General features: G+C 33.5%; 4 protein-coding genes across 7 annotated transcripts in view; all 4 read right to left on the reverse strand.

Annotated features, from left to right (window-relative positions):
• Positions 1 to 38: 38 nt before the first annotated feature.
• LOC111717902 (uncharacterized) lies at positions 39 to 6,126 on the reverse strand (the record flags this gene model as incomplete). Its single annotated transcript, XM_023493364.1, has 3 exons — positions 6,096 to 6,126; positions 771 to 1,231; positions 39 to 185 (listed from the first exon to the last, which is right to left on the reverse strand). Coding segments are annotated over exons 1-3 (639 nt in total), but the record flags the coding sequence as incomplete, so codon positions are not given.
• Positions 6,127 to 7,407: 1,281 nt separating this feature from the next.
• On the reverse strand, positions 7,408 to 7,964 carry LOC111717903 (uncharacterized). The gene is made up of 2 exons (XM_023493365.1): positions 7,857 to 7,964; positions 7,408 to 7,630 (listed from the first exon to the last, which is right to left on the reverse strand). The coding sequence occupies exons 1-2, from the start codon at positions 7,960 to 7,962 to the stop codon at positions 7,431 to 7,433; spliced, it is 306 nt and encodes a 101-aa protein (XP_023349133.1). The 5' UTR covers positions 7,963 to 7,964; the 3' UTR covers positions 7,408 to 7,430.
• Positions 7,965 to 8,175: 211 nt separating this feature from the next.
• LOC111717904 (uncharacterized) lies at positions 8,176 to 9,560 on the reverse strand. The gene is made up of 3 exons (XM_023493366.1): positions 9,021 to 9,560; positions 8,289 to 8,435; positions 8,176 to 8,187 (listed from the first exon to the last, which is right to left on the reverse strand). Exons 1-3 carry the CDS (start codon positions 9,558 to 9,560, stop codon positions 8,176 to 8,178), a joined length of 699 nt encoding a protein of 232 aa, XP_023349134.1.
• Positions 9,561 to 11,056: 1,496 nt separating this feature from the next.
• Positions 11,057 to 21,182, reverse strand: part of LOC111717912 (uncharacterized) — a 37,084-nt gene continuing 26,958 nt past the window's right edge. The window contains exons 23-30 of one of the 4 annotated variants that reach the window (XM_023493372.1): positions 20,787 to 20,845; positions 20,460 to 20,528; positions 20,295 to 20,334; positions 19,321 to 19,423; positions 16,137 to 16,177; positions 15,502 to 15,555; positions 13,925 to 13,987; positions 11,057 to 11,241 (exon numbers count right to left, since the gene is read on the reverse strand). In XM_023493372.1, the coding sequence (XP_023349140.1) occupies positions 11,166 to 11,241; positions 13,925 to 13,987; positions 15,502 to 15,555; positions 16,137 to 16,177; positions 19,321 to 19,423; positions 20,295 to 20,334; positions 20,460 to 20,528; positions 20,787 to 20,845 (505 nt within the window). In that variant the 3' untranslated portion in view covers positions 11,057 to 11,165. Of the gene's footprint in view, positions 11,242 to 13,182; positions 13,636 to 13,924; positions 14,001 to 15,501; positions 15,556 to 16,136; positions 16,178 to 19,320; positions 19,424 to 20,294; positions 20,335 to 20,459; positions 20,529 to 20,786; positions 20,846 to 21,182 lie in introns of those variants that run through there. The other 3 variants (XM_023493375.1, XM_023493376.1, XM_023493373.1) reach the window with 3 other exon arrangements.

Genomic DNA, 21,182 nt, shown 5'->3' on the forward strand with positions numbered 1-21,182 from the left:
AGTGATAATACATACATGGATAAGAAAACAAGACCAACCTTCATCACCATCAGGGCTCTAACGAGGGAGATGGCCATAGAGATGAGGATGGATGCGTTCATAAGATAGTAGATAAGAGCTGAGGAGATGACTCCAATTGAATAGGGCAGGTAGTTAACAGAGGAGCTCCACATTGTCAGAAAACACTGAACAAAATTGGAAAAAAAAAATTTTAACATTACTCCGGCGGCGGGTGGGGGGGTGTCCTAAAAGTATTGGTCACAGGCAGTTCAAATTGTTAGACTTTTCTATATAACTCATGCACTTTAGGCTCAAGGCGGGGCTTTTATACCTACTGCCTGAATGCCTTGTTTTCCCTTTACCCGACTAAATCTATATTTGAACCGACTTACACTCATTGGATTTGGACTTTTTATAGCTCCTTGGGAAGCCTTGAGCAAAAGGAAGCAGATTGCACATTTTTGCAGATTATAAAAGAAAAACCCAAGGGCTATGCCAAAAGTGTATCAATTATGTTATAGATTTGTATAACAAAAAGGGACATAGAGGGCAAGGTCCCTGGCACCCCACCCCCCCCAGTCTATTTTGGGCAAACTAAACATCTGCGGGAATAGGGTTAATCCATGAAATGTCCTCTCCATGGAAAACACCCCTCCCCCAATCGTGAGGTTGTTAGGGAACTCTATAAGGTTTTATCAAACAGTTAACAAGCAACTTGAAAAGAGTCAGAACGTGCCCAGCCCTACATACAAGCAGTTAGTTAGAATTACCAAGTGATTGACGAATATGTTGAAGACCTCAACAAGATATCCATTGAGGAGAAGAATCTGGTTTATCCTAAGGAACGGAAGGGATTTCCGGTAACTGCGGAGTGTACTGTTCGCCATATTGGAAACAAGCATCAGGATACACATGTAGAAGAACACACCGAAGTTTGCATGATGGGGCAAAGGTTCTCGGTCAGTATAATTTGAAACCAGGTCCAGGTAAGTGTAATTTGAAACCGGTTCTGGGTTAGCTTGGTCAAGTTCTAGGTTAGCATGGTTAAACTCTTCGTTAGTGTAGTTAAACTCTTGGTTAGCGTGGTTATACTCCTGGTTAGTCTGGTTATGCTCCACGTTAGTGTGGATATGCTCTTGGTTATTGTGGTTAAACTCTTGGTTAGTGTGGTTGGAAATTGACTCAAGGAAAGTATGGTTGAGTACAAGCTTTAAAGTAGTGTTGTTAAATTCTGACCATTTCTTTCTACGTCACTACTGCATAAATCCACAAAAAACATTTACAGATGTCGTCTTTCTCCACTGCATCGAAAATGATTATTTGTCACAGGACAGGGGTGCAATTTCAACCACCCCCCCCCATTTTGAGTGAGAGATGATTGAATTTCGGTGGCGTTGCCTCTAGCTCTTCTTTTAAAATATCCCAGAAAGCACGCTGAAAAATCTCTTAATCAAATTAATTTTATCAATTAAAAAAAATAAACATCACAAGATCAAAAAATAAATGAACTAGAAAACCTAAGAAAATAAAAGTGACAAATTTTTAAATATTCAAATTGTGCAATGATTTTTTAAATTATAGCTTATTTTTTATTTTCAATATTTGGTTTCAAGTGACTAAGATATTCATGGTTTTCTATCTCATAATTTACAACTTTCAATTGCGTAAATGCAGATAAGAAAAGAAGTGAATAAAGCCCATTTTCTTTTTCACAACGTAATGACATGTCTCTCTTAATTGCTTCTCTTTGTTATTCAAGTTTAGGTTTCGGGTACCGTTCAGGGGTCCGTATAATTCCCAAAATAGCTGGTTTTCTTGATCCCAAAATATTTTTTTGCTCCCAACTTTAAAAAAAAAATTAAAAATTTCACTAACAAATTTGCCCCCAATTGCCCCCAGTTAGAACATTTTCAAATTCCACTAACACATTTGCCCCCAATTGGAAAATAAAATGCCCCCAATTAAAAATCAATTTCCAATTTCATTAACACATTTGCCCCCGATTGTAAATAAAATGCCCCAATTAAAAAAAAAATTTCAAATTCCACTTACACATTACACTGCCCCCAATTGTCCCCAAATTGGAAAAAATGCCACAATTAAAGAAACAATTATCATTTTAAAACAATTTGCCGCCGTTTTAAAAATTTGTCTCCATTTCTTTCAAATTTGTCAATCCCAAATGGGATTGAGAAAGGAGTTATATGGACCAAGCTGTTTGACAGATAGACACTTAACTAGACAGTGAGACAAAGAGTGAGATTACAGCAGCTAATTGTTTTAACATCAGCTGTTATTTAATAACACTGTCAGATCTAACCCAAACATGCCAAAGCTCTAAAACTGAAACTGTCAAATAAAGAAGTAGAAGATTGGAAAAAGGTCAAAATGGGAAGATGGGAAGACGAGAAGAAGAAGAAGATGGGAAGACGGAGAAGATGAGAAAATTGAGAATATGGTAAAATAGAGAATACGGGAAAATGGGAGAGATTTGAAGATAGGAAAGGGATAAAATAAAAAGAAGAAATGGGAAAAAGGGAAAGTTTGAAAGATGGGAAATGATAAGATGGAAAACATTGGATATATAAAAATAAGATCTGTATTTTCTACTGAACCTTCACTGAGCCCAACATAATAAAATAAAGTTTATAAAATTACATTTATTTAAACATATAACTACACAGGTACTTCAAACAAATACCAATTACGTACATTGCTAATCTATACTAGATTAAGCTTGAAAAATCAAAGGTTTGCACAATCAAGTTGCAAGGATGTAGTAATTATAAAATTTGAGTTTGTGTCACCAACTCATTTCCATTGTTTTGCCATTTAATATTATAAGTATCTGTTAAAACTTCTAAATTTTGAAAACATCTACATTACATTTTAACATATTTATCAAAATTAAATTTAGGTTTTCTATAATTCATACATAGAACAATGTACAGGGTGGCCCACAAAGGATCTGACTTAATTGTTAAGATCTGAAACAACAAATTATTCTCCAAATTCATGAATAAAGTTTTTTCTGACCCATTTAATGGTAATCTAGAGAATCCAAATAGATTTTCAAATACAAAAGGTGGCAACAGAGAAATGGACCAATTCTACACGACGTCACAAGTGTCAAACATAACAAGGAAAACAATATTTTCTCACATTAGTCGACATGTTTTCCAAGATTAAATAAAAAGTGTAAAAACAGAAAATAAAGAAACCATATAATTACACTTATTTTACTGTATGATAAGCACTTTATTCTATCACTATATTGATACTTTTGTCAACCACAGAAACAAAATGTACACTTGTAACGTCAGAATACAGCCCATTGAGAGTGAACAAATTATACGCTGCCATCTATTGTACTAAAATCTATTTGATTTTCCCGTAAAAACTGGTGGAGGCGCCGGGTAACCGGAAATATATAATCTCCCGTTTTTTCTTCTTCTTTTATATACAGGCTGTTCTGATAAGCTCAAATTTTTCATTCAAGAATTGTTGTATTTCTTTATTCATACAGGCTGTTTCGAGCAATCTCAAGTTTTCTTTAAATGATTTTAATTTAATCATTTAAATGTAAAACTTTTGTAAGATTTATATCTGAAAACTGGAATATTAATACTAACAAATTCTAAACACTAGATTTTATGTGTGTTTTATGTTTGTTAATACATATTTAAGTAATATGTGAAATTCATTCTTATTAATTAAACATTCTGAATAACTGCATAAACATCATAGTATGGGGTAAAATAGTTTAACTATTGTTCCTTGGTTCAACCACCTCTTTGAAAGCTGAAGAAACGAATTTTGTGTTATAATTTTGAAATTTTTCTCAGCAGAGTTGGAGTGGGAATTGTTAACAGAGGTTTAAATAAATTCTACAAAATGCAAAGTTGAAAAAATGCATGATAAACATTCTACGTGCTTGAACATTTTTGGTGCGGTAGTAGTCCAATGATGCAAACCTAGTTAAACCACTCCGAGCTGTGTTTTGTAAGAAAAAGAATGTTTATGAAATTTTGATACAGAGGAATTGTTAAACCACCTATACGCAGGGTGAATTATCCCTACTCTTTTCCTTTGAAGGAAAACAAAAAAAAGTTTAGAATAGTTAAACCATGCTCGCCAGGTTGGACCACATTCACACTAAAAATTTAAATATTTTGGTATACCTCGACTAGCACACTTACTACGAGGGAGAAGGGTGACAACAATCTCATGAGTCTCTGCTGGTTTTTTTTGCAGGAGGAAATATTTCCAGCAGGGAATGATTCTCCCAATTTTTAGAGCAGCTCAAAGAAACTCATGTTATTGTGGTCTCTACATCTAACTACAATTAATAGATCATATAGCCCATTAGGCTGAAACATTTTGAAGAGGGGCTGAGGGGGGGGGGGGGTATAATAAGGGAATCCTTGGAGAGCTAGATTGATCGTTCTAGGGGTATTCATTCCCCTAAAGGATTAAGGATTTTGTTCCCCCTGACCATGAGGTATATCAACAAGTTGTTGACAAATAATGATAGAAATACTAGAGTCTGTGATCCCAGAGAAATGGAAAGGATTAAGAGTAGAGATCGCATTGGAGAGGACTCTGGCAGGAGTAGGAACAGATCTGAGTAGGTCTGGTAGGAGTAATCCAGGGTATTTGGAGGAGTAGGTCTAGGGTATGGAGTGCTCCATTGACGATTTGGTGTGGTTCTTCTGACCTCTCAAGAAGGAGGTCTGTTACAGGGTCTAGGTTGAGTGTAGTGATGAGGGAAGGGAAGGCCGGTGAAGTTGTTGATGTATTCGATGAGGTTTAGTTGGAGTATTGTGGGATTGATGAGGGTTCAGGTACTTTATAATTAGGTTATCTGTTTGGTTTAGTGTGAATTGGATTATGTAATTAGAGTATTGGACTATGTCTATGCTTACAGATTGGGCTTCTATGGCTTGAATGACTGATTGGAGTCGTGGTTTGAGGACTTGGTTTGGTTTTGAGCACAGTATATGATGCAAACATCATGCTTGCAGTGGGAGTGAAGATTAAGTATGGCTTGGTGTTGTAAAAGGATTGGTTGGGTAGGGTGATGGGGAAGTTGTCATTAATGGTTGGTGTGTTGTCTAAGGAAATGGTCAGCTTAAAGGCAATGTTCCGTGTCACGTTTTTGACGTAGTTTTCTGGGGATGCATGGGGATAAGGCTATGTGTGGATAGAGATTCTAAAAGAAGAGCTTAAGAGCTCTCCAATAATGTATCATTTGTCATATTTGGACTTAAAACATGGAATTTAGAGGGGAGGGTTCTATCTTGACCCCCCCCCGCGTATCCTGGTTTTTAAGTACCCCAGAAGAGTTTCAGGGGGGGGGGGTGAATTAAGAATTGACAGAGATATCAATAAATTTGTCTACACTTTAAACAAAACAGGTAAACCCCATTATGAAAATAGATATAACAGACAGTACATTAAATAACATATCTTGAAATTGTACACTGGCCCAGAATACTGTAGATAGAATATTATCTCCATACCTTTGCTCAAAACTTTTTTCTAGGGGGAGATAATTTGGATATTTTTTTTTCAAAAATCAAATTTATTTTTTTAAATCTGAATTTTTTTTCATAAAATTTATCTCTTTGTTCGTTTATCATTCCCTTATAATCCATTTCATCAGTTTTTTTTTCAGCCGTTCAGTGAAAATTTGAATTCATAAGTTTTCAGAATTATCAATTATTTTCCATTTATTTTTAACTACACAATTGTTCAATCAATTGGTTTATTTGATAAATTTGTTCGTGCAATAAGAAAACCATACTTTTTCAAAAGTTTGTTCAAAAACAGTCATTTTTTCATTTAAAAACCATTTTTTTCAAGCTTGTTTGAAAAATCATTTGTTTTGTTAAATACTATAGTTTTTTCAAGTTTGTTCAAATCAACAATTTATAAATTGTTCTTTAACAGCCTGACAGATCCATAAAATTATGACAATCGTACCTTGATTTTTCTGAACCCCCCTATGATCTAAAAAAAATTTGGTATATTCAGTTTGTTGACAAAACCGACGCTATCTTTATCTAAGACTGTCCTCTAGGACCTACTCTAACCGTGCTTGTCTAGCTTGTGGAGGAACAACATTGTTAGGCCTTAAGAACTTGAAAACCAAAAGTATTTTAGTTTTAAGTTCAGTAATCCTGTGTTGGTGTCTTCTCCATATAAATGCTTTAATATGAGGCTTCTGACAGAAGTAGACCTGGTAGATAGGAAAGAAGGATCCAGCCCCTAAGATGTTGACTGGCGTTCTACGTTGGTCATGTGACCTCATGACAGTGACGAGGACTAGGGCAAGGATGGAGAAGAAGATGGTGATAATAATGGATTTTGTGCTGATCATGTTTTTCACAGCATTTGCTTTCTCTGCCTCAACAATCCTAGTTCAGATTCCATGTTGAGCTGTCTTGGGTTGAAAAAAAAATTTGGGACTAAATTAAATGTGTTAACATTGGAATTAATATTACAATCATTATTAAGCTTACCTAACTGCTCAAAGATGTCACTAATTCAAGTTCAGAACTGTGGTGAGTACTTTTGGCAAAGCTACTATTGTTGTTGTTTTTCACTAGTTATAAAGTTTAAAAATTAGAATGATCTTGCGAAAAATCCAATTGTTTCCTAATCTGAAAGAAATGACTTGTAAAGATTTTTAAGCATGTCAGAAAAAGATACTTTGGGCCACATTGAGAATTTAAAGGTTAAACTGAAAGAAAATTTGTATGAAATTTTGCACATATTAGCTTGTCAACTAAGCAAACTTCAACACTGCATTGGGCAGTTTTGCACAAAATAATTTTTGCGCAAACTCACATAAAAATAATTTTCAAGAATTTGAAATTCATATCTTTAAACAAATCTTATTCAGCCTTGGATTTGCATATACTGTTGAACCCAACTGGCATTTTGAGTTGTTCAGTTGCTTGAACACATGTTTAATTTGTTTAAACTTTGCATAAAGTTTAACACTTAAAACTAGCATGACAATTTTTATAACAATCTGTAAGAAGGGACTGAAACAGATCTTCACTCCATATTGGCTGGACAAATTGTCGTTTGCTTCCTATTGGTTGAAGAAAAACAGCTGTTCTATGATGAGGAGGGGGAGGATTGCAGAAGTCCTTAGTTTGTAATCACCACCACCCAAACATATTTTATCTCAGCTCCCTAACCTAAAAATTGTCTAAACCTGACCTAACTATCAAATATTCAAAATAAAACAGCTGTCGTAGGTCCAATATGGATATTTATTGGAAAGTTAGTAGGTTAAAAGTTATATTGCTTCTAGACAAAATATCTTTACCGTAGAAAAGCTTAAATGGAGCAATTAAAGATTGTAACTTTGTCATTAAATATAGCTAACCAAGATTTTAAAAAGAATCTCAATCTATTCAGGGATTTTTCCCATATCTAACAGAAATGGAATCCCTGGTGTTATGGTAGGTCTTGAGATAATACCAGATGAAGGTGTAGGAACCAACTGCTGTAAGTAGAGAAACTGACCCAGTGATAAATATTGTTAAGATATGAGGATTAGGTTGGTCAGAAACCTCCAGACCAGTGTAGAAGGACTCTTGAGGAGATACATAACCTGGCAATTTAATAAATTGTTTACTTAATTGAATATAGAAAATACTTCTAATTTCTAGAACTAGGGACATGACTAATACAATGTTACCACTCAAAGATGTTCAAACAATTATAAGATGACGAAATTTTTTTTGATTATGCAGTTTTACACAAGATGAATATCCAGGCCGGATCTGAAGCCAAACAAAAATTAAAATTATAAAATAACAAAGAAGTTTGATTTTTACCTACTGAGTAACACTGAGCTGCTTGAGCCCCAACAAGGACGGCTAAAGGGATCAGGATTGAGCCCATTATCCGTTTTGCCCAAACCTCAGGATCAAGCTGGATCATCTTGTCGAACTGAATTCATTAGTTTTTATTTATATTCAAATATAGAAATCAAGTTTAAATCTTTTTCTTCAGTTAAATGTTAAAACAATCTGCAGATTAGCAAAGGCTCGAGATGGAAAATTGATCTCAATATCCACATCACAAAAAATCCCAGCTCCTTGCACATTTTCACATTTATAAGAGTTATTGCAACATTTTTTAAAATGTGTGTGCCTAACTAAAAGACTTAATATTAAAATTTTTAAGGATTTTGTTATAAATAAAAGCCCATTTGCTTTTCTATGGTTGAGTGATAATACATACATGGATAAGAAAACAAGACCAACCTTCATCACCATCAGGGCTCTAACGAGGGAGATGGCCATAGAGATGAGGATGGATGCGTTCATAAGATAGTAGATAAGAGCTGAGGAGATGACTCCAATTGAATAGGGCAGGTAGTTAACAGAGGAGCTCCACATTGTCAGAAAACACTGAACAAAATTGGAAAAAAAAAATTTTAACATTACTCCGGCGGCGGGTGGGGGGGTGTCCTAAAAGTATTGGTCACAGGCAGTTCAAATTGTTAGACTTTTCTATATAACTCATGCACTTTAGGCTCAAGGCGGGGCTTTTATACCTACTGCCTGAATGCCTTGTTTTCCCTTTACCCGACTAAATCTATATTTGAACCGACTTACACTCATTGGATTTGGACTTTTTATAGCTCCTTGGGAAGCCTTGAGCAAAAGGAAGCAGATTGCACATTTTTGCAGATTATAAAAGAAAAACCCAAGGGCTATGCCAAAAGTGTATCAATTATGTTATAGATTTGTATAACAAAAAGGGACATAGAGGGCAAGGTCCCTGGCACCCCACCCCCCCCAGTCTATTTTGGGCAAACTAAACATCTGCGGGAATAGGGTTAATCCATGAAATGTCCTCTCCATGGAAAACACCCCTCCCCCAATCGTGAGGTTGTTAGGGAACTCTATAAGGTTTTATCAAACAGTTAACAAGCAACTTGAAAAGAGTCAGAACGTGCCCAGCCCTACATACAAGCAGTTAGTTAGAATTACCAAGTGATTGACGAATATGTTGAAGACCTCAACAAGATATCCATTGAGGAGAAGAATCTGGTTTATCCTAAGGAACGGAAGGGATTTCCGGTAACTGCGGAGTGTACTGTTCGCCATATTGGAAACAAGCATCAGGATACACATGTAGAAGAACACACCGAAGTTTGCATGATGGGGCAAAGGTTCTCGGTCAGTATAATTTGAAACCAGGTCCAGGTAAGTGTAATTTGAAACCGGTTCTGGGTTAGCTTGGTCAAGTTCTAGGTTAGCATGGTTAAACTCTTCGTTAGTGTAGTTAAACTCTTGGTTAGCGTGGTTATACTCCTGGTTAGTCTGGTTATGCTCCACGTTAGTGTGGATATGCTCTTGGTTATTGTGGTTAAACTCTTGGTTAGTGTGGTTGGAAATTGACTCAAGGAAAGTATGGTTGAGTACAAGCTTTAAAGTAGTGTTGTTAAAAACAGGTTCAATAGTAGACTGGCTGAAAACCAGTTTTGCCAAGGAACTAGTTTTAGTCCACAGGGATGTTGGGGACCCCATGCCTATCTTTATCTGAAAACATTGAAAAGGATAGAGAGCTAAATTGACATCTTGTATACTTTTGTTTTAATATTATAACCCTTTGTTCCATGTTGGATTATATTTAAAAACCTAAATATTCCAACCCACTTTTGACTCAAGGGAAATTGACATGTGATAATAATACAATGAATTAGGAAAGTATTTGTACAGTCTCTTGTTAAAGGGCAAAATAAAAATCTCCAACCATAAAAAAGGGACAATTCCCAATCCACCTTGGAACAAAGGCAAATAAGCATAGAGAATAGAATATATAGAGAGGAATTTACTAGAAAAAAGTGTAAAAATGTTATGTTATGTTATGTTATGTTATGTTATGTTATGTTATGTTATGTTATGTTATGTTATGTTATGTTATGTTATGTTATGTTATGTTATGTTGTGTTATGTTATGTTATGTTATGTCTTTGTATACCTCTGTGTCTGTGTCTGTGTATACCTCTGTGGGCTTTGAGGATATTTTTCAAGTGCATTAAAGACATCGAAGGGCATATTTTCATGAAGACAATTATTTTTCTAGGTTTCACTGTTTAGCCAAGCAAGAAAAGTTTAGTATTTTTTGGTACATATTTTACACTTTTCCCCCTAATCTTGGAGTTAAAACATTTTAGGGTTGTTTCTTAATTGTCAGGATATTTTTAATATGATTTTAAAATTTGACCATAATAAAGCCAGAATTCTAAAATATTTATGTCAAGTATTGTTAAACATAAGTTTAATGATTTCCAAAATTCACCCGAAAATGGTCAAAAATGCGATACATGGTAAAAAAAGGAAAATAGTTTTACCTTACATCATTACACGTTTCCAAAAAAATGTATCGCACATCTAGGAATTAACCTGAACCATGATGGTCCGAGGTTTGGATAGAAATGCGGGGATAAAATTACGTTTTTTCTATGTTTTCTCTTAAACCATGAATCCTCTCAGGACTCTGTTTTCTCTTTTGTGTTTAACACAGCCGCGGCGTAGAGTATGTTGGCTAAGCGGCATTCTTGGAAACAATGGAGGATATTGACCAAATTAAACACTCTGAAAGTAAAGAAAACAATGACATCTTCCACATTAATAATCAGCTATATTAGAAATGGCTTGGTACCGTTGTGAATAGGGTATATGCCATCTTTAACCGGAGTATTTATGTTCAGAGAAATGGAAAGGTTTCCATTTTAAGAAACTTAATTTTGCAAAGATACGCAAATAGCAAACAAGGTTAAAATGTGCTTCCCGTGAAAACTCTTCCCAGTTTACCTGAGCTAATTACCTACACAAAAATAAACCTATGCACTGCCAAATTACGTTATTTAAACATTTATGTTAATGGCTGGGTAGTGGGTATCGTTGTAACTGGATGTTATTTGTTTAGAAAAATTACAAGGTTCATTTTCACACTCACAGTTTTCATTTTAAGAAACATGAAAAATAACAGATAAGAATTTTATTTATTTTTAATTTAGATTTTATATAAAAAATGCAAAATATACAAACATAATATGATATAAATAGAAAAAGTGTCAAAAACAACAAAAGACAATGTTCTATGAATGTGTAAGAATGTACGAAATTCTAAACTGTCCCGTAGGAGAGAAATCCTTCATCAGTAGACAGTCGTCTTCCATCAGAGGAGCTTCCCTCAACCAATCTAGATTTATTTATTTATTTATTTATTAAAGGGACTGTTATAGTAATTTCAAGTGAGCTCCCAAATACAATTATGAATGACTAAAAGCTGTACCTTTAATATGGTTATCTTAGAAACAATTAAAAAGATCTCGTCGTTTTTTCAATTTTGTCAATTTATTCCCGTCTTTTTGCAAAATAATTCCGCAATTCACTTTAATAGGGAAAATATGACAAGTTTTTAAGTCTGATAATTTATCCAAGGTTTCTCTAATTACCAAGAAATGTCACAGAGAAACAATAAATGAAAATTGTTAGCTAAAAGGAACAAAAATCTTACACTAATTTAAACTTTTTCAGACAAATCTTTTCAGGGTATTATTGTAAATCTGACAAATTCTCATCTTTACATGGAAGGCCACTTTATATTACTCCTAAAGTTCCTTTAAATAGAACAAAATATTCCCAAAATCTGTAAACATATTAAACTTTAGAGTGAGACTATGAGGTGCTACCTACAAGTTTACAACTTATTTAACATCACACTCTAAATGCTGTAAAGCAATGCTAAAAGGAAATTGAGCATGATTTGAGTGCAAACTAGTTTCAAAAAGATTTTTTTTAGGGACATTTTTAAAACCTGAAAGATGATCTTAAATTCAGTTTTGATAATATAGACTTGAAAAGAATTCAGTATTAAAAAGCCAAGATTGTGTGGAATAACAAAGCATGGTTACACACACAATATATTTACATTATAACGATACAAACAATTAATGTTGGACCAACTAGAGTTGATCTAAGTATTAAAGGAGCGAATATATTTCCATTCAACTCTTCTGATCAGATGCTTCGTGCTAACTTAATCCCCTATGAAGCTCAGTGGGTAAGATTGCCGACAATCTGCTTTCTTTGCCAGCAAGATAAATGCTGTCCTCTGGATGATAAAAAGGGTTCAATACCCCTGACCCTCTATAACGTTACTCTTTTCTTCAGCGTCCTTCCTTGCACCTGGCAGCCAGTGGGTGGTATCTGTAGACAAGAGGAGAGGTTCAATACTCTTGTCCCTCTACTGTTATGTAGTTAAGGTTTCAGATATACATGGAGTTCAATGCCCTTTTTGTTTGGCTTTATTCTTAGATTGCCTCTGTCATGTGCATCATTTCTCCAACTGTGAGCAATGAACTTATAGGAGATTATGTACAAAGGTATGACCCCTGGTTGGATTCATATCCACTCCAGATTCTATCATCATTTATCATTTGATGATAGAATTTATCATGGCCGCTTCCATTCCTCAGGGTGGAGTGGTGTCCGCCCTCAAAACATGACTGATCTGTTTCAGCAAGGTTGAGATCACATTCTGTATCTATGATCTTTGAAAATATTTCCCTGTAGAGAAAAATACATTTCTCATTATTTCTTGAAACTTCAAGTCATGAAATATCCCTGATTCTTGAGAATCATTTTCTGACCTTGTTTTAAACTCTTGTTTTCCATGGGTTTTTAACTTTTGGGAACTATTTCCCCTTTGGAGAAATTACTGGTCGGGATTGTTCTGCCCCTAAATATTCCACAAATATGATGGAGGGTGAGGAGGTCTCTGTCCTCCTGGTCTATCCTCTGCCTTGTCTCTGCCCTGCATCTCCAGGTTCACCAGCTTGTCCAACGTCTATTGTTATTATCATTAAAAGTATACATAGATGGGCTTAGAATTTGGATACTACAAGGTTGCGTTCAATGATTGGATTTAATAATACTGGAAATAAAAATCATTGTTACTCTTTTTATATAAATTGCAAACACTAATTGGTATCCAATTTCCTTGCCTTGCAAAAGGAGTATTATTGAATTTTTGACATTTGCAATTAAAACTTTTTTCTCCCTAATGGCATGAATCCCTCCTTCTTTTCCTTTTTCAATGTCTTTTTTTGTCAGTCCACCTACAGTCCATCTACTACTCTTCCCAGAAAAAAACAATTGATTTATTTAAATCCCAAATAACTGATGGTTTTCTGACATTGTACTTTTAGTCGCCTTTGTTTACCAATTAGTATTGAATCGATACACAAAGACAGCTAGATGCTATGTGAAACAAAAAAATCTGGCTAGAATAAACTTTTAAGGGCATACTTGAAAATTTGGGCATTTCATCATGTAGACTTGAAAAGAATTCAGTTCTAAAAAGCCAAGATTGAGTGGAATAACAAAGCATGGTTGCACACACAATATATTTACATTATAACCATACAAATGATTATTGTTGGACCGAATAGAGTTGATCTACAAGATATTTGCCAGGGGCAAAAATATTTCCATTCAACTCTTCTGATTGGATGCTTTGTGCTAAATAACTCCCTATGGAACTCCGGGGCTAAGATCCCAGACGATCTGCTTTCTCTGCTGGCAAAATTCTCTAGATAAGAAAGAGGGTGGTATCTCTAGATAATAGAAGAGGTTCAGTACCCTTGTCCCCGTACAGTTATGTATTTAAGGCTGCAGACATACCCAGAGTTCAATACCCTTTTTGTTTGGCTTTATTCTTAGATTACATTTGTTATGTGTATCATTTCTATGACTGGGAGCAATGAACTTTTATTTAGATTATGTACATAGGTATGAACCCTGATTGGGTTCACAATATTATTACAAATAAATGGGAAAACGTTGAGATTGAAATAAACCTAAAAATAATTTCAAAATACCTTGCTATAACTTCTTCTCTCTTCCATTTATATCTCGTTGCATTCTTTTTAGTCCGTAGAAACCTGATGAAAAATTCTAAATTGGAAAAGTAAAAACAAAAATAATACAAGCAAAAAATAAAATTAAAACATTTTCTGTATTTTTATGTTTTTGTTGTTTGATGTTATAAACCTTTCTTAACAGCTTGTAAAGCAAAATATTACTTTAAAAATGAAAACATAATTGTCTTTTTAGGGAACCATAAAGATACTTTTGAGAAATTCACTTTTATTTTGCTAGACTTTTTTTTGAATGATTTTGTGTTTAATAATTAAATTTTTTGCCAGTAATATTTTTAACGTTATACAATCACTTGAAAATTTGTCAAGGCTTAAATTTATTCCTTTAAAGGTCGTATCCTAAGTAGTTCACAACCCCACACTACTTATCCCCTATAATTTCACTTACAATTTTAAGTAACCAGAGATGGAATTTAAAGAATTTGAGCCGCGGTTTAAATCTGCCAAACCTGGTTTAAATTAAGCGCCGGCTTAAATCTTGAAACATTTGATACAATTGTAAGTGGAACCAACCATATTTAAGCCGCGGCTTAAATTTAAACTGCCGCTCAAATTCTTTAAATTCGGCCACAGGGCGTATACAGGATTTAATATAGGGGGAGGGGGGCAAAACAAACATAAAACCCCCTCCCCAAGATTAAATCCTGGATACGCCACAAATTCAGTGAGCTAGGGGTTTTGAAATCATTTGGGTGGGAGAGGGAAGGAACCCCCGGACGCCATGAGCCTCTGCTATAAAGGCATGAGCCTCCCAGATTTGCTAGGCAGACCGAGCTTCCGCCATGCAGTAAGAGCCTCCGCTACACACAATAGTTTCCTTAAATTGTTTTTACATGAAGTAAAGATTTTTCGGTGTTTTTTTAAATAGTGGCATAAAAGGTTTTCCAATGATCATGAGTATTAATCAATTGATATAAATAGTGACTAATTATGAGTGGTAACGTGGTTTATAAAACTTTTAAAAACATTTAGAGAAAACATTAAGAAAATAATTTTATTTGATATATTTTAATCTTAAATTTAAGCGATACTTTTTTAAAATATTTTTATCGAATTAAGATAATCAAAAATTTAGCATTGACAAATAATCTGAGTCTAAAAAAATAGGTAGTGCGCTTAAATTAAAGATTAAAACAAAATAAACTAAGTTCAATTCAGAAATGAATTTTAAATAGCCTCCTTACTGTTTTATTGTACAACATAAATCACTTTATAAGTCCATAAATAAGTTAAAAATCATGACAATTAATCAACAACATTAATCATCAGTTGGGCCACTTTGTAGGAAAAAATGAAAAATATTCTATTTAACATGAAAAATCCAAAAGTTATGAAGAAGCTGTGCTGTATAACAGAGGCTCTTACTGCATGGCGGAGGCTCGAACTATCTAGAAAATATGGGAGGCTTGTGTCTGCAGGGTGGAGGCTCATGGCATCCGGGGGTTCCCTCCCTCGGTGGAAGTGTTAATCTTGTTTTGCTCCTCCCAAAGATAAAATCCTGTGTACGCCACGTATACCTTGTAACCAGCATAACAGCATCAAAGTAGTTGAAGGTTATCTGAGTGTGGAAACTAAAAAAAGAAAACTGTAGAATTGGAAACGGCATTAAAGAAATACTGTAGTGGATTTGATGTTGTTACAAAGCAAATAGCTTTACTAGCAAGTTGTCCATTTTTAAGTAAAATAGGTCTGTTCAAAATGCACAATGGCTGTGCCTCATGTTCATTGGACTATTTAAAGTCTTAATTTGAGTCTTAAAGTCGTCTTCCTATTCCAAAGTTTTCTTGTTATTACTGTACTAATATTTTATACTTTTTAAAATTTTGCTATATTTTTTAAAACTTAAAAAAGTATTTTTTATACATCATTGTATCTTGTCTATATACAGAGTTACTTACAAAGGATGACAATCCCAATGTTAAATTAAGTTTCCAGCCCTTGATAGAGTCTTTTAATGGGTTTTAAATTACTTGCCAAAGAATATTTAAAGCTGCAGGGAATCGTGAATATAAGAAAACAGAGAGAAGAAATTCTTTAGAATCGTCTCTGAAGTCTCATCCTTTGTGGGTGACCCTGTATATACACAGAAAACTTGAATAGCTAATTCTCATTATTATTATTATTATTATTATTATTATTATTATTATATTACCTAATTCTACTGAGGGATCCGGATGAGGTTGTTATCATATCCTGAGAAATCAATGAATAAAAAAATTGAGATTTTTTGCTAGTCCTTCACACTAGATACTGCACATAAGATAATTTTTTTTGGGTCAATCTTTATTTTTCTATTAAAGAGACTGTTAATGACCCTATCTGACAATGCCCTGAAAGCTTTTTCTGATCAATTATGATTTAATTATCAATTTGTTTATAATTTATTATTTTGAAAATGATATTTTCAACTGTGAGTTCTCTACAAAAGTGACTTACGCATTTCTACTGCTACACACTACTATACTACTACTTACTACATAGGAATTATCAAAATTAAACCTAGAAAAACGAAATTATCTCAGACAATGATGATCAGAGAAATGGTTTAAGGGTACCGATGTAAACCGGACATTACTATCCTTGCATGGAGGGATAATCGAAATTTATAGCCTTTCAGAGCTGCATTTAATTTCATCAATCTGCGCACCCTAACCTAAGCTTTCTGTGCGTACTACTCTGATCTGCAGTACACTGACCGAAAGAAAAGTAGAGTTTATAGTGTGCATTTTTAGGCTGATATAACTTTTACTATGAATCAGAATAAGTATCGTCTTAATTTGGTGTTTGTTTTAGAAAAAATAGATTTTCTAATTTTCAACTGTTTAAAACTTTAAAGGGCTATAAAGCGTAATTCCAACTGACCCTCCTCACAAAGATGGCATGATCGATTTACAACTGTACCCTTAAACCCGTAATCTGAACTGAAAAGTGTTTAATTCAGAATTTCTCTCCATTGTTTCTTATAAGCAAGAAATGCTTACTTTCGCGGAGAAACCATACATGAAAATAAACAGTTTAAAGAAACAAAAGCATGGATTTAAAATTCATACTAGATCAGTGAAAGCTTTATAAGGTTACCGTTGTGAATCGGACATATTGCCATCTTTGAATAAAGAGTTCCTTGAAATTACGCTTACAGTCCCATTAACTTAATTCATAAAGATAGCAAGCAATGATTTTACATTTAAATAAATAAAGTTCGTAACTTAAATATAAACTTAAAATAATCTTTAGTTGTTCTGAGGTTACAATTAGTCGTCTGCTCCAACATAATTAGATTGTACATGTACATGTACATGTTAACTGAACACCATGCATACCTAAGGCCTTTAAAGGCACCTTGTATACAAAAGATAAAACACATGAAGAATCTTATCAAAATATTCATTAAAAAATCCGATATTTTTCACTTCTAGAAATATATTTACGTGGGTTTATTTTTCGATTATACTCATTAAACTATTGGTTTACATTCTCTCTATAAAGATAATTATGGAAGATAATCTATAAAATTAAAGTCATGATATTCAAGATCTCATGTTAAAGGGACTGTAAAGGAAAAATGAGAGGGGTATAGAATGAAATCTGAGAATCTCAGGAGTTGAACGATACATATAAGAAATTTATATCAAACTGTGTCAAATCTATACGAAAATTCATTATATATGCAATTTTGTATAAAAGTTGTAGTATTAAACAGATCATATTCAACAAATATGCAACCAATCTAAAAATAACGATATCCCACAGGAGCCTAAGAATCTCAGGTTTGCTCCTATCATAATTTTTTAATTTTTATTTTGCATTTTCAATAGATATTATTGATAATATAATTGCAAATATTCCGTAAAGTCCGTATTAAGTTGATCTGCAGTAGTACAAGGTGTCCCAATAAACATGGGAATTCAGTGACGAATTCGAGATCGTCTTTGTTAAGAATTAGCATTGAAATACTTGATTTCAAAAGCCTTAATCGAATAATGTCTGCTAGAGTTTATTTTATGAAAACGGTAAATGGCAGCAATATTGTGAAGATGTAATCTCTCTTTAAGATGAACACAATGCAGACGGATATGTTTATTGCGTTTTTGAACTGTAATTTTCTTGTTTTACAAAGTACAACCGTATACAGTTAAAACATAAACAAACAAATTGTAAACATTGAAGACCAAAATTCTACGGGTTACAGCTTTCTCTGTTGAATAGAGTAAAACTCTTGTGTTAAGGCTCGACATTTTCTGACTTTTTCCTAGCCGTTCGTTACCGGTTAGTTATATCCTTTAACATTTTTTCAGGTAGAACGGATATGTTTATTGCGTTTTTGAACTGTAATTTTCTTGTTTTACAAAGTACAACCGTATACAGTTAAAACATAAACAAACAAATTGTAAACATAGAAGACCAAAATTCTACGGGTTACAGCTTTCTCCGTTAAATAGAGTAAAACTTTTGTGTAAGGCTCGACATTTTCTGACTTTTTTTCTAGCCGTTCGTTACCGGTTAGTTATATCCTTTAACATTTTTTCAGGTAGTTGTTCGTCTTTTAGCTAAAACGGAATGTTTTTTGTTTTTTATTAAAGCCACCGTTTGTTAACGATCTCAATATTAACTTTGTTAATCAACAAATATTTCAGAAATCAGTAACGGTGCCTGCAGTTAACAATTTCTTCAAAAACGCCCAATTCTATTTGATTCAAAATTTATGGTTGTTCGTTAACGGACTCTTCCATTAGTTTTCAAAAATTCCGCTGTGTTAACAAAACTTTGGCCAGCCCTACTTAAGTCGGATCTAACATTGGATGTCTGAGCTGAGATTATTATGCTTAGACTGGAGACTAAGATTTTAAGTTTTGGCCTCTCGAGCCAAAAAAAATATTCTACACTTATTTAACAATTGTTTCCTTGTCCGGGCAAGCTTCGATTTTCGATCACAATTTAGCATATTAAACAAAAAAAACTTAAATCTTTGCAAAAACTTTTTTGTCCCTATATCTTTGGAATCTGATGCTGTTTAATCCATATTTTAGGCTTCCATTATTTAATCTAACCAGACCTTATTGTTAGAAATATCTAAGGTCTATGACATTTGGTTGGAAAGATATAGGGATTAAAAAATCAGAGTTTATTTTTAAAACTTTTTAGTCTTTAAGGTTAGTTTTTATAGTGTGCATTGATAATGTAATAAAAACAACCATAAACCAGTGTAAAAACAAACCAAGCATTGTTAAAAAAAAAAAAAATTCGCCCGTGGCGCGCCTTTTTGCACCACCTTGGAAATATCCTGGCTACGGGCCTGGGCGTCAACCCTGCATCTATTCAGACATTTTCTTACTTACTTTGACAAGTTGTGATTGAGGTTTACGTTCACATTTAGTAAAAGTTGCATCCGCTTGTTCCTGGGCTAGAACCTCTTCAGTTGGTAGGGACACAACTAGCAGCCTAGATTAGAATACTGTAAGTAGAGATCGTTTTTTAACGAACGCAATTTTTGAGAACAAACTAAATTTGTTGTGAAAAATGATGTTGTTCAGAGAAAAAAACAAATGATGGACGACCGAAATGGATCGTTCAGAGAATTGAAAAAGGTAGTTTTTAAAAACGAACAAAAAACGATTAAAAATTGTTCGATTGAACTTGGAAATGTGATTGATTTATTAATGAAGAACGAATTTTCCAACAAAATTTGATTTCTAAACGATGGATTTTTGGAATAAGCTTTTTCACAAACGTTAGTTTTTAACTGAACGTACGATTTTTTCGGACAAATTTTTAAAAAAAAACTATCGTCTTATTACTGAACAATCGTTCAGTGAGAAAACTAACAAAGTAGTTAGAAAAAGGACGATAATTTTGACAACGAAAAATTAACGAAAGGGGTTGTTCTCGAACAATGAAATAAAACAAGTCGAACTTAACCATCTCTAACCATAAGTCCTGAACAACATGACAAAGTTTCCCTTTAAACTGATGTCTTCAAGATACAATTTACTAAATTGAGAACTAGAAAAATATAGGAGACACCATTAAAGCAATAATGCAGTGCATTTAATGTTGTTACAATTACAAAGCAAATAACTTTACTAGTAAGTTATTAAATGAATTATTAAGTGAAATTGATCTGTTAACACTGAACAATTGCTTTGCCTCATATTCATTGGAGTATTTTAAGTCATAACTTGTAATCTGAAAGTCGACTTTTTTATTCTTTTATCCTCAACATTTTTTATATTTTTTGCACTCATCTGTTTGTTTGCATCCTCTTATTAATTAGACAGATATTTCCATAGTTTATTTTATTATTTGTTTATACCTATTTTGTACCGCAATTGATAGAACCGGTTCAGATAAACCTACACGTCTCCCAGACTCTACATACACCGTCAGCAATATCATTAAGACGACAATTTTAAGTATTGTAAAGGTCGTCGTCTTATTTCAAAGATTATTTTAGTTTGGTAGAGTCTGGGTAACGTGCCTACAATACTGAATAGAGCGCATCCCTTTAAATGTTCCCATTTATGCTGTTCGCTGTACTGTGTACTTCCTAAATTACCAATATGTAGAAATTTGTTGTTTATATAATCTATTGCCTTATTTGTACATTTTTATCAATATTTGATAAAAGGCAGAAATAAAAACTAATAAATTTTGAATTGCTCTAATGTAATTATTTAACCATATTAAAATTCATCTAAAAGTAAAAACCTAACTTAAATAAAATGGAAATACACTAGTTTCTCTGTAATGGAATCATCCAATAAAATAATTTTGAATACAATTTTATTCCACCAGTGTTTGTTACCTACAGAGCCAGGGCAGGTAGTGATAGCAACATATAAACTGTCAACAGATACTTTTGCTCTGAAAATCCAGAAATAAATAATTTTACCTTACTTCTTTTGTTTGTTTGTTTGTTTGGTTTGTTTGTGTCCAATAAAACGATTCAACCAATTAGGCCCAAAATTTAGATTTACCAAATTTTGGCAGATCCATAAATGTTAACAGAAAAATACGGAAAATTGAACAATTTCACGATGTATGAAGAAAATGGTGGCTTGAAAACCAACATTTAAATGTTTTAAATGTTTCTGCACATATATACTTCTAAAAGCGTCTTTTTTATTTATGTGATATATTTTCATTTTGTGTACTTAAAATCATTAATATAAAAATCGCTTTGTTAAAGTTAAATGCAATT

Source organism: Eurytemora carolleeae, unplaced genomic scaffold, assembly GCF_000591075.1.
Source record: "Eurytemora carolleeae unplaced genomic scaffold, Eaff_2.0 scaffold886, whole genome shotgun sequence".
Lineage (NCBI taxonomy): Eukaryota > Metazoa > Arthropoda > Copepoda > Calanoida > Temoridae > Eurytemora > Eurytemora carolleeae.